The sequence below is a fragment of the Carassius gibelio genome, chromosome B15 (assembly GCF_023724105.1).
Source record: "Carassius gibelio isolate Cgi1373 ecotype wild population from Czech Republic chromosome B15, carGib1.2-hapl.c, whole genome shotgun sequence".
NCBI classification, from domain to species: domain Eukaryota; kingdom Metazoa; phylum Chordata; class Actinopteri; order Cypriniformes; family Cyprinidae; genus Carassius; species Carassius gibelio.
The window spans coordinates 14,670,439-14,684,259 of record NC_068410.1 but is presented as its reverse complement, the minus strand read 5'-3'; the positions used below and the strand labels follow the sequence as shown (position 1 = coordinate 14,684,259).

Sequence of the window (13,821 nt, the reverse complement as noted above, 5' to 3'; positions counted from 1 at the left end):
AGAAAAAGGAATTACACAAAGTATTGAGATTAATGGGAAATAAATGGTTGGTCAATTCACAAGCTCGGCTCGTAATAGAATGTACATTTATTCATGTTTGACAGCGGTAAGCTGGGTCTACATAAACCAGTGAGCCTCGAATCATTAGCAATCAATAACTTCAGAGAAATGATGATGGAGAGATGGATTCAACAGAGTGTCAATCAATGTTTGCTCCTTTATAAAGAACACCCACTTCATCTAAATAATGAACGAAACAAAACGAATGAAATTTTTTTGTATTATCCTTCATTAAGAAAAACTTTCTTTGAGACCTGCGATGTGAGATTTCTAGTGTCGACCTAGGAGTAGATTATTATTATTATAGATCTACTCCTAATATATATATATATATATATATATATATATATATATATATATATATATATATATATATATATATATATATATATATATATATATACAGTATTGTTCAAAATAATAGCAGTACAATGTGACTAACCAGAATAATCAAGGTTTTTAGTATATTTTTTATTGCTACGTGGCAAACAAGTTACCAGTAGGTTCAGTAGATTGTCAGAAAACAAACAAGACCCAGCATTCATGATATGCACGCTCTTAAGGCTGTGCAATTGGGCAATTAGTTGAAAGGGGTGTGTTCAAAAAAATAGCAGTGTCTACCTTTGACTGTACAAACTCAAAACTATTTTGTACAAACATTTTTTTTTTCTGGGATTTAGCAATCCTGTGAATCACTAAACTAATATTTAGTTGTATGACCACAGTTTTTTAAAACTGCTTGACATCTGTGTGGCATGGAGTCAACCAACTTGTGGCACCTCTCAGCTGTTATTCCACTCCATGATTCTTTAACAACATTCCACAATTCATTCACATTTCTTGGTTTTGCTTCAGAAACAGCATTTTTGATATCACCCCACAAGTTCTCAATTGGATTAAGGTCTGGAGATTGGGCTGGCCACTCCATAACATTAATTTTGTTGGTTTGGAACCAAGACTTTGCCCGTTTACTAGTGTGTTTTGGGTCATTGTCTTGTTGAAACAACCATTTCAAGGGCATGTCCTCTTCAGCATAGGGCAACATGACCTCTTCAAGTATTTTAACATATGCAAACTGATCCATGATCCCTGGTATGTGATAAATAGGCCCAACACCATAGTAGGAGAAACATGCCCATATCATGATGCTTGCACCTCCATGCTTCACTGTCTTCACTGTGTACTGTGGCTTGAATTCAGAGTTTGGGGGTCGTCTCACAAACTGCCTGTGGCCCTTGGACCCAAAAAGAACAATTTTACTCTCATCAGTCCACAAAATGTTCCTCCATTTCTCTTTAGGCCAGTTGATGTGTTCTTTGGCAAATTGTAACCTCTTCTGCACATGCCTTTTTTTTAACAGAGGGACTTTGCGGGGGATTCTTGAAAATAGATTAGCTTCACACAGACGTCTTCTAACTGTCACAGTACTTACAGGTAACTCCAGACTGTCTTTGATCATCCTGGAGGTGATCATTGGCTGAGCCTTTGCCATTCTGGTTATTCTTCTATCCATTTTGATGGTTGTCTTCCGTTTTCTTCCACGTCTCTCTGGTTTTGCTCTCCATTTTAAGGCATTGGAGATCATTTTAGCTGAACAGCCTATCATTTTTTGCACCTCTTTATAGGTTTTCCCCTCTCTAATCAACTTTTTAATCAAAGTACGCTGTTCTTCTGACAAAGGCTTGAACGACCCATTTTCCTCAGCTTTCAAATGCATGTTCAACAAGTGTTGGCTTCATCCTTAAATAGGGGCCACCTGATTCACACCTGTTTCTTCACAAAATTGATGACCTCAGTGATTGAATGCCACACTGCTATTTTTTTGAACACACCCCTTTCAACTAATTCAACTAATTGCCCAATTGCACAGCCTTAAGAGCGTGCATATCATGAATGCTGGGTCTCATTTGTTTTCTGACAATCTACTGAACCTACTGGTAACTTGTTTGCCACGTAGCAATAAAAAAAATATACGAAAAACCTTGATTATTCTGGTTAGTCACATTGTACTGCTATTATTTTGAACAATACTGTATATATATATATATATATATATATATATATATATATATATATATAAATCTACTGTAACTGTAATAGCTCACATTCAGATTCTCTGATCTGCATAACCGTCCTTTGCTTATCTCAGAGATGCAACTCACACCGTTTCACACATGGAGCCACTCGCTCCTGCACGATGTGTGGAATGCAAATGTTTTTTTTAATACTTGGATTAAAAAGTAAAAAGCACAAACGCTAAGCGACACTAAATCCTCTGATCCCAGTCTCATAACATACAGCCTAGCTTGAGGAACACTTTCAACCAACATAACATGGCTATGTGTCCGATACATATCTGACCTAATAATATCAGCAAGATGATTTACTAGCGGATGGAGGAAAATGAGGTCGAGGTGCTTAAAGGTACAAATGAAAAAGATATTTAGTAGAGATGCTCACTCTTCTAGTGTTATCCAGGACGAGGGGGTCGGGCCGACCGTAGTTAGGAGGGTTGGCGTGGGGATCATAGCCGAGCCGGGCCAGCATGGGGGCGATGACAGGCATGTCCCGCAGCACATCTGGGGGGATCTTACCCACCCACTTGGATAAGGCCTCCACGTTGACAGGCTTGATCACCTGGTCTGTAGATCTCTCAACCCTGTGGAGCAAAAGAAGTGGGTCAGTGGAGCAGGAACATGTGCACACGTGCTATACAGTCTTACCGCTGTGGACTAATTGGGTCTAATTAGATTGAGCAATGAAATTAAAGAAAACTCTACGCTTTGTATGATGCTTCAAACGAACGACCTTTCGTTCTCTCCAAGATCATCACCCAAATGCATCCCACTTCATATTCCACACTATCCTTGTGTTTGAGGAGGTACAAATTACATTGATGGATGTTTCTTGATTTGCTAGACTAGATGTAGAAATTTCAGTGTAGAGTTTCAATGGCTTTATGCTGATACAAATGAACTTAACGGTTTTGTTGAACTCCAATAAATTGTAATTGTCTAGTTTTCACTGCTTACTGCAGCTAAATAAGCTGCTTCCATCACTTCACCATAAAACGTGTGCGGAATCAAATTTGCAGAGATATTAAATATGAATCAGGCATTATGTCACACCCTAGGTAAATTATTCATATGTCTGAAATTAAATATTTACAAAGCCATGGAAGAACCAGTCCATGTCAGGTTTTTGTTGATAGAGAACACATAGGAGTGGATTACTTTTTAGGAGAGGTTCGTTTACCTATCACTGACATTTGCATAGGGATGAACCTTTTTTCCAAGAAAATTGAAAGATCTACTAAACACCCATCATTGTTCTCTCATGACAGCAGATGGGAACTGCAAATATTGGGTCAATCCCACAAAGCCCACAACAAACATGTGCACGTTATATTACCCTTAAAAAAAATCAAAAGAAAATAAATTATTTTTTGCAATGATATTTTGTTGACTATTTAGCACATTATCCCACCATCTCATCATAATATATTAAGATAATTTAGTAATAATCTATTATTGTAAAAAAAAAAAAAAAAAAAAATATTGTTTTCAGTGTAGATGCAAATAAATTGGAAAATGAAAAATTGCAAACAAAATAATAAAATAAAATGAATACATTTCTTTTGACAAAAATAGTTTATAACATAAGATGTTTTTGTGTGTGTGTGTGTGTTCATTTCATTTTTTTTCACTCCATTACAAATGTTCTCTTTCTCTGTTTTTCCAACTTTGAATGGATCTGCCTCTTGTTTGGACTGAGTTGACTGCACTTGGAGACGGACGGAGTCATTGAGGCCATATCCCCCCCGTTTTTATTATTTCTTCCCTCATAGAGAAGACTGGCTCCAGATGGGAAACAGATTACTACACTCAATCCCCATCTGCAGCCAAGACTTCACTGCCGCCCCACATCAGAGTGCTGTGTGGATCCGATATACAACACCCTGAGGCGCTTACCATCCCTGAATACAGCAAATAATGACACAACAACCAGTGCTAAGACTCATGCTGGCACGTTTAGGAGTGTGTTTGTGTGTGCATGTGTAAAACCAAGTGAAGGACCCAGCAGGCTGCGTGACAAGCTGCTTCGTCATCCCTTCTCAAACATCAGTTACAGAGCTGTGACAAGCGATGGGAAGACCAATCCTTTCTCTTTCAGACATTTCGTTCAGTGAAAAAGTTTCACCAGTTAGTTTAAATAATCACACAAATTCTCACGGCATTTCATGATATAGTCATGACATTTTAATCTATAACTGATTTATGTTCTTGGACATGAATTTCTCTTTTTTTTTTTTCGCGTCACTCGGCAAGACTTTCAGTATAAAGTGTTTCAGCAGGAATTGTCTCAGTGCAGCGTACAATTTCAGTGTTTAAATCTTTGGATTTGTAAAACTAGAAATGATTAGATTGAGAATCTTGTGACTATGTCACGAAATGCATTGAGACTGGGTTGAACTTAAGTCTGATGGGTTTAGAACATGAGGGTGAGTAATTAATGTCAGAATTTAACTCTTTTAGTAAACTATCCATTCAAGGCACCTAATAATGATGTGAACTGTGGATGTTTTGCATTTTTAAAGCATATAAAGTAAACTAGTTCTGATCAACTCACATTTTCACATAAATCATGAGAAACCATAACCTGCATTACGAACTGCTTGTTTCACACATGCTCATATCAACAGCTCATCGCTTTCAGATGTTTAAGTCAAAACTGTTTCTGGTGACTTAAAAACTGTACAAACCATTAACTGACTCTTTACTTGAGAGAGAACCACATTTAGTATTCTACATTTGACATGAGAACTACTTTCTAATCACCTTTTGAAAGCAACTGGCACGTCAAATAACGGGACTGTTAAAAATATATTTGTCATTGAATCAGTCATTCAAGAGATTTGTTCAAAAGCGCTGATTCATGCAGTAATGAAATAAATTAGGTATTTATGAGTGAGTCATTGAATCATTCATTCAAAGCATTTGTTCATAAGTTTATTAAATATATTTTTAATATGTATATAAATAAATTTGATAAAATGTTTCAGCCAGTTCACAAAAAAAAGAAAGAAAAAAGAATGATTTGTTTGTGAACTGGACATCACTAAATGTAACTGGAGAAATTCATGTGCTGCCATCTGCCCTTCAGAATTACAAACCCAAGGTCTTATGCTTTGAGGTGTGCATTTGGCAATATAAAAATGTTAAACTGAGGAAAATCTAGTCTCCTTTTATTCCTGGAATGTATGAACATAGCGGGATATGAGTTATTGAATTCACCTTCCCATCACACCCTCCCCGACCTCAGCCTCAGCGCTAGAGACCTGCATTTCTCCCCAGGCACCACAAAGTCCATTTATATTGGCAAGCCGCTCCGCTGTACATTTCATTGTTCAAGTCCCTGGCCGACGCAGTCCTTCACTTCTCTAATCCATTTACATTGGAATTGCACTTCAGCTGCAACGTGATTAATAGATTTACTGTTTTCCAAGACAGAGAGGACTGTTTTCTTTCTTTGCTGCAGTTATTTTCCTCAGTGGAAAACTCAAAAATCATTAATTGAAAAACAGAAAAAGCAAGCAAACGTAAACGTGGACAGGAGGAAAAGCCATTTCTGGCAGTGGATACGTCATGCCATAGCAGTTGCCATGGCCAACACATGCCAACACGCAGTCTGCCTGCGCTGACGCGAATCGGTGTGAATCTCTTTATGATACATAGCTGACACCCTTTAAGGTGAGATTTGCATCTGCAAGCTTTGTAAAAGCTCAAATACTGTATGAAAAAAAACAGCAGGGATGTGTTGCTGCAGTAGCCACAGAACAAGGATGCAGATAAGCTGTTTGATTTAAAGGGGTCATATGAGGCGATTTCAAGTTTTCCTTTGTTTTTGGAGTGTTACAATCCATAAAGTTGCAAAGATTGAAGTCTCAAACCCAGAGAGATATTCTTTATAAAAGTTAAGACTTGTCCACGCTTTCCTAATATGCCTCATTCAAACACGCCCCCACATGTCTATGTCACTATGTGGGTTTCCAAATATGGTAAAGGACGAAACATTTCTGTCACACTCTTGAGGTATTCAGCCAATCACAATGCACTGGATAGCTGGCCAATCAGAGCAGTCCGATGAGCTTTTTAAAAATCTACGTTTCAGAAAGGGAGGGCAGAGATGACCAACAATAATGTGTCTAATGTGGAAAATAATGTGTTTTTTGATCCCTTAAACCGTAAAAACATTCAATTACTCCAAATACATAAAATAAATGTTATTTTTTGCAACATCATATGATCTCTTTAAACAGAACTGGTTACACTAATATACCATATTTCATCAATTAATTTCATGATATGGTGATTTATTAATCACATTATGCATTTAGCACATGCTTTTATCCCAAGCAGCTTACAATAGAGGAACATAAGCAATTTTTCACAGACCCAACAATATGCAAACAAACGTGCATATTAGCTGAAAAAAAAGACCATTTAAAGCTGGCATATAGATATTTCAAGCCTTAATTGATTCCTAATGAGGATAAGGAATATTAATAATTCTGGATAATACTGATATTGGACAATAATATTTATCACAACATTATAATGAAAAGTATGAAAAAAAATATTTTACTTCTGAGTTTTTAAATTATTAACTTATAAGAAATAAATAGTATATGTATGAACAATTAAATATATATCAATCAATGACACAATAACTCTTTGTTATATTGCAGCCATTTGCTAAAATCATTTAAGTAAATTTTTTCTCCTCAATTTACACAAAGCACCCCATATTGACATTTTTTTTATTAAAAAAGAAAAACTGAAATATCACATGGTCCTAAGCATTCAGACTCTTTGCTCAGTATTTAGTAGAAGCACCCTTTTGATCTAATACAGCCATGAGTCTTTTAGGGAAAGATGCAACAAGTTTTTCACACCTAGATTTGGGGATCCTCTGCCATTCCTCCTTGCAGATCCTGTCCAGTTCTGTCAGGTCGGATGGTAAACGTTGGTGGACAGCCATTTTCAGGTCTCATGCTCAATAGGGTTTAAGTCAGGGCTCTGGCTGGCCATTCAAGAACAGTCACAGAGTTGTTGTGAAGCCACTCCTTCGTTATTTTAGCTGTGTGCTTAGTGTCATTATCTTGTTGGAAGGTGAACCTTCAGCCCAGTCTGAGGTCCTGAGCACTCTGGAGAAGGTTTTCGTCCAGGATATCCCTGTACTTGGCAGCATTCAGCTTCTGTAACTAGCATAGTCGTCCTGTCCCTGCAGCTGAAAAACACCCCCACAGTATGATGCTTCACCGTTGGGACTGTATTGGAGAGGAGATGAGCAGTGCCTGGTTTTCTCCAGACATACCACTTAAAATGAAGGCCAAAAAGTTCTATCTTGGTCTCATCAGACCAGAGAATCGTTCAGGTGTTTTTTTAGCAAACTCCATGGGGGCTTTCATGTGTCTTGCACTGAGGAGAGGCTTCCATCGGGGCACCCTGCCATAAAGCCCCGACCGGTGGAGGGCTGCAGTGATGGTTCACTTTGTACTACTTTCTTTTTTTTCTGTCTCTGAGCTCTTCAGGCAGTTCCTTTGACCTCATGATTCTCATTTGCTCTGACATGCACTGTGAGCTGTAAGGTCTTATATAGACAGGTGTGTGGCTTTCCTATTCAAGTCCAATCAGTATAATCAAACACAGCTGGACTCAAATGAAGGTGTAGAACCATCTCAAGGATGATCAGAAGAAATGGACAGCACCGGAGTTAAATATATGAATGTCACAGCAAAGGGTCTGAAAACTTAGGACCATGTGTTATTTCAGTTTTTCTTTTTAATAAATCTGCAAAAAGTCAACAATAATGTGTTTTTATGTCAATATGGGGTGCTGTGTGTACATTAATGAGAAAAAAAAAGAACCTAGATGATTTTAGCAAATGGCTGCAATGTAGGCTCTGCAACAGAGTGAACAATTTAAGGGGGTCTGAATACTTTCCGTACCCACTGTATATATATCAAAAAAAAAAGTAATGTAATTTTTGACACTCTTTATTACAGAGGAAAGTCTAAAATGTTTAAAAACAAAATTAAATGATGGTAATAGAAGAGAAACATGATGGAAGCCGGATTCAAACTTGTGTCGCCCACATGTGTAGGAGCACATGTGCCAGCCACTAAACCACGTCTCCGCTGAACGACACATTCAATCATGAATAACTTACTTATACTCCCATATTTCTCAGAGAAGGTGCGTATCTTCAGTGTGTTCACCACCCACGGCCCATATGTACAGTAACTGCTCCAACAGCAACACAAATCACCATGCTGTCTATAAGCGGCCGGGTTAGAGAGATGAAAGAGATAATTTAACTCTGCTACTGCCACATCCATTACTCCACAGCGGGAGCTATATGACAGCAGACGCTGCATATATCATAATACGATGACACGAAGGGTGGTGATCTACTAGATTTTTTCCACCAGTCACTCAGAACAAACACGCTGGCCTTTTCTCGCCATATTGCAAGTACACAAACACACACATACGCGTTCGTAAGGTCATGCAGAGCTCCCTTCTGGAAGAGCGGCTTAATGGTCTCTGGCTGTTTGTCAATTATTCATGGAGGGCGCTAGAGCTTTTTAGCATGGCGGTGTAGTACTAAAGCCAAATAACAGAGCCCTGAGCTACATGGGCCACTCGTACTAATGGTCAAGTCTTCGCCACTAGTCACTCAAATCATCCATTCAGAATCGATGTTTATGGGCACGTCCATGTCTGGTGGCCTATACGTTGGTCAGAGAGGCTCAAAGGTGGTGAGCCGCTGATCAATAGCAAAAAAAACTAAACAAGCACATAGAGACCCAGCACTAACAAACCTAAGTGCAGAGAGCCGCTCCCTGGCAGGTGTTGTGGGCCAAATTTAATGGACTTGTATTTATACTTCCCCTCTGGGATAAAGGGCGGTTTCAGTGTTTATTACTAGCCATTAGGGCCCTCAAGGCTTCCCTCTGCCTAAAATCATATCAGTGCCTTCTCTGAAATGAGCTATGGTGGTTCAGTTCCCCTCAAGGACTGCAGAACCATGAAGACTTGAGCTGGCATGCTTTTTTCTGATGCCTGCAAGGACAGCAATGGCACCTCTTTGGCCGAGTCCTACAAGGGAGCTGCTCTGCTGGGCATCTGAGTGATGAAATATTCATGCATGTGTGCACAATGCTAATTTATCTGAGGCCTTCAGATCGAACGTTACATGACCGGTCTAACCCGCTTTATCATTGGTCCCATTAGGCTTAACTAACCTAAACTAACCTAACCTAACATAAACAAATAAAATATCAAATAAAATAAGGCCACTCCTATGTGCCATTTCATTTCCAAAGTATGAAAGTATATACCTGCTTATTGTAATAATAATTCTCAGTAACATTTGAACTGGACTTTAAAAAAAAAAAAGTTATATATTTAACAGTTTGAAAACAAAACACAACCAGTCTAAATATGTTTACATTTATTCATTTATGTACAAAACTAAAAAATCCTTGAAACTTCACAGCTTCAGTTACAATTATACAAAAAAAAAAAAAGTTGTGTTAAGGATACAATAACGGAGTTGCATATGAACTTCAAAGAACAAGACAAAACATTTGTCCATAATGCATCTACAACAAGCTTCATATAATGCGCTGTTTTAATGAGCATTTGCTTCTAATCAATGGAGACAGTGTGCTAAGGAATGCACATGCTACTGTCTGGACACAAGACGACAAGCTCCATCCATCCCTCCTCCATCTCTCTCCTGAGGGCCAGTTTAAGATCTCAGTCTCTCAAGCTCACTGTCACGGAGACGTGACAAACAGCAGTACTGCTCACTTAGCATACATTAAGGAGTTTTATGGATATCCAAAGCAGCCAGCCAACCCTTCACAAAGCCCAGTGAAGGACAGGAACAGGGATCTTGTCTCTAGAAGTGCTCTAGTTAAATTAACAGAGCCTGGGTTGGACTCAACAGAGCAGACACTAGAAGCACTCAAGCCTTGCCTCAGGACACATGGGATAAGGGTAACAACAACAGTAAAATACCTGTTGAAGACACCACAGATCCTCCTGTGAGATTCTTCCTACAGCATTGCATAAACCTCCAGAAATCCCCATTAAGCCTGGAAAGCCTGATCAGGCAACAGTTAGAGGTGTTTATGGATGTTGCAGTGGTAGTGGTATAAATACTGAATAAATACTGTATATCACGATATAACGATATAGATCACAATATAGTTACTTTTGCTTTAAATAAGGTCTTTAAGATATCAAAACATTTTATTCCATAGAGCTTTTATAATTCTTGTTACCACTGTCAATTTTTTTTTAACTCAAGCTCAATGAAGACAAGTAAACAGTTTAAAAGTAAACAAATTAAATAAGAAACTAATTGCAAGTAACAGGACAGAAAAACTACAGTAGAACAAAAAAATAAATTCTATGCTATGTAATATGTATGTAAAATGCATGGATATGTATAAATCTCATGGGGCTTACTGGGCTTAAATATCAGACAATCCTAGTGATTTGCTCAATTAATTTAATGTGAAAACTGAAAATGAATCATTCATTCAGGAAAGGTTGAAACTGTCAGTGTCATCGCACAAACATCCACTTGTCCATTCAGAGGCTAACTTGTCACTGAGCCCTCCATTATGTGGTTTTGGAAGAATAACAGAGTGTTCAGCAGCTGAGGTGTTTTTAACTCATCCCTTTCCTGTTCCACAACAGACCATATGAAGAAGCACGGTAGGGCTGAGTCATACTGTATATACTGACAATGTATCATAGATTTAGTATTGTTTTGATGGCAGTGTAAAATTAAGCAAGAGCTTACTTCTTGTATGAACAGTTTTGTAACTACAGTAACTTTGCATTTTGAATGATCCTTTAAATACTGTATATTAACAACAACAACAACCAATATAAAATATTGTTAAAAGGAAAATAAATAAATAAAATATTTTGAAAAAAGTTGTCTTATATTGGCCAGTTCTCACCTAAAGAAAGTAGTAAGGCCTGAAAATGATAAAGATATAGGATGGATATCGAGGAAGGACAGAATAAGTATGCAGTTCACCCAGCTCACAGATTTTTTACAGACCACAGATGAAAGACAGACCAGAGATGCTTTGAGAACAAAGAGGGGAAAGAAGTGATATGCTACAGCATCCAAATAAAAAAGAAAAGTCTGTGGGCCCTCTCTGACCATAAGCTTTTTATTTCTAAAAATGGACACCAGACAGAAGCCACATTTCCTTGTGGGACATAAATGGGCTCGACTGATTCATGTGTTAATGGAGGTGACCCTTTGTGCTTTCAAGATTCCAATGACTTCTGCGGGCCATGTGTTTATCTAAGTGGCTTAAAACACATCCACACCATATGACCTAAACTTTGTACTTTATTTGGGATGTTTTCTGGAGTGATTAATGAAACAGTGACTAACCTTGTTTTGTTCTTGAATATCTAACTCCCTGAAGTGCAGAAACAAATTACCTCTGAGCAGCATTTGACAAAACGAGGTTGCATTTACAAAAAAAAAAAAAAAAAATGCAAAAAGAAAACTAAGACAGTCTTTTCATTATTCATCAGTTTTTTTCTATTGGAAAATAAAACATAGGGACTCACGTTCCAACATGCAACAACATGTTTTACTGCTGCAGGAATGTTTCTGGTGATCTACACCCTTCATTTGCTCTGTTCAGGGCATGAACTGTACAGAAAACTCATTAGATTTAAGAACATGCCCTAGAAGCTGCTACACAACATACTGTGGTCAAGGAGAACGTGTACTCGACTGCACTCGAGGGATTATCAAGTTGTTTTCAGCCAGAACTGAAAATAATTTATCACTGGTCAGTGAGAATTTTAGCACATGTACAGTTATAGCCTGACAGGGAGAGAAACACCCACACACATCTGCACATACACATAAATGAACACTAAGTGTTGTTTATGTTTGGGATAGCACACTACCATACTAGTCTGAATATTTCTGCAGTATACAGCACATATACAATCTACAGTATGCAACTTTCTGCCTGCATGGAATAACCAGATGATCTAATGCCCTAATGCTGGACTTTACCGCCCATTTACATTGTGACGAATAAACAGAATCAAATCACAATATATAATCGATGTTTTCCTAATCGTTTGATCAGACTACTAAAATTAGAATATTTTACATAAATTACTTACACATTCTAAAATATATACATCCTTTTATTTACTAAAAACTCAAAACAGCTGTACCTATGTTGTTAAATAAAATTAAAACTATCAAAAACTAAAAGGCTAAAATAAAATAAAGGAGATGGAAAACTTAAAAAACATCTGAAATATTGCCTAAAATAAACTGAAATAAGTTTCAATTGAAATACTAAAATTACTAAACTGATATATAGATGTGTGTGTGTGTGTGTAAAACAAAATAAATTACTATTTACATTACTTAAACTGAACTAAAAATAAAACTGAAATTCTAAAAATGTAAAATATTTACACTGAATTAAATTTACAAGTAATGCGACAGCAATGTAGTCTAGTATTTTTTTTTAAAATCGTAATTAGTAAAGTGAATAATGATTTTTTTATATTATAGATCAAACTAAATATTATAAAATATAAATAATAATTATTAATAACTTGTTATTAGTTATTATTAATACGTTTTCTATATAATATTTGTTAAATGCTAAATATTTGTATTTATTTCTGTATTTATAAAATATGCAAGTCTTGTAAAAGCAATGTAGCATACGTCTTTTCAAAATGTCATTACACATGCTGTTTCACACACTATTTTTGGAAGAAAAAAAAAATAGTAGGCCGTAAGCATCACCTAGTATGCCAAAAATAGCCTGTGTGACACAAATGGCTGGTGGCATTAACGAGATAAGATAACTGAACCAAGCTTAAATAATCCAGATGGCTCATAAACCATAAGATACTCATGCTGGAATGCAGTGCTTAAAATCCTGCTTTGTATTTGACAAGAAAACAATTATAGCTTATCATTTAACCCCTGACCCAACACAAAGTAAACTAGTCCACAAGTCAACAGCACTTACTTGGAGAGCGAAACACCTCCAGCTTTCCCAATGAGCTCCTCGTGGTGCAGAACTGCATCATTCCAAGGAACGTTCAGGAATTTCAGAAGCGTTTTCATCCACTTTTCTGGGTGCAGGACAAGCTGTTCGTAGTGCACAGGAAGGCACTTGTCCGCTGCCTCCAGACACTGAGTGTACATTGTTTCTATGGCCCGGTTCCACTTTGTCAGACAGTCCCGATAGCTGCTCAAGTCAAACCCGGCGATGGTGACTTTACGGGAGATCATGGAGTGGACGGAGGCCCTGCCGTCACGAATCATGAGGATGAACTTAGCGTTAGGAAAGATCTTAGCTAGATAAGAAAGTGATTTAAGAGCAAATGGGTCTTTATTACACAGGTAGTTGGCCGGTTCCCCATGTTTGACGATGATCTCCAGAAGGAAAGCTTGCATGGCTGAGTCCAAGACCTCGTCTGTTACTCCGGCTTCATCTAGCCTCATTTTCTCCCGGCCAGAGCGGCTCCACATCTGCTTCATGGCCAGAATGCGAGGAATGACACGGGTTTCTTCTCCACAGCGCACATCGGGATGAGCGTCCAGCATGGCCCGCATAAGAGTGGTGCCACTGCGAGGGACACCACCGATAAATATAAGAGGCAT

The 13,821-nt window shown here is 37.8% G+C and overlaps 1 protein-coding gene across 2 annotated transcripts in view; it reads right to left on the bottom strand.

Annotated features, from left to right (window-relative positions):
- LOC127972261 (protein-tyrosine sulfotransferase 1) overlaps nt 1-13,821 on the bottom strand; it is a 40,568-nt gene that overhangs the window by 13,944 nt on the left and 12,803 nt on the right. For both annotated transcript variants that reach the window (XM_052575623.1, XM_052575624.1), the window contains exons 2-3: nt 13,184-13,821; nt 2,521-2,719 (exon numbers count right to left, since the gene is read on the bottom strand). The exon at nt 13,184-13,821 is cut by the window's right edge and continues 375 nt beyond it. In XM_052575623.1, coding sequence (XP_052431583.1) covers nt 2,521-2,719; nt 13,184-13,821 — 837 coding nt within the window. The remainder of the gene's footprint in view (nt 1-2,520; nt 2,720-13,183) is intronic.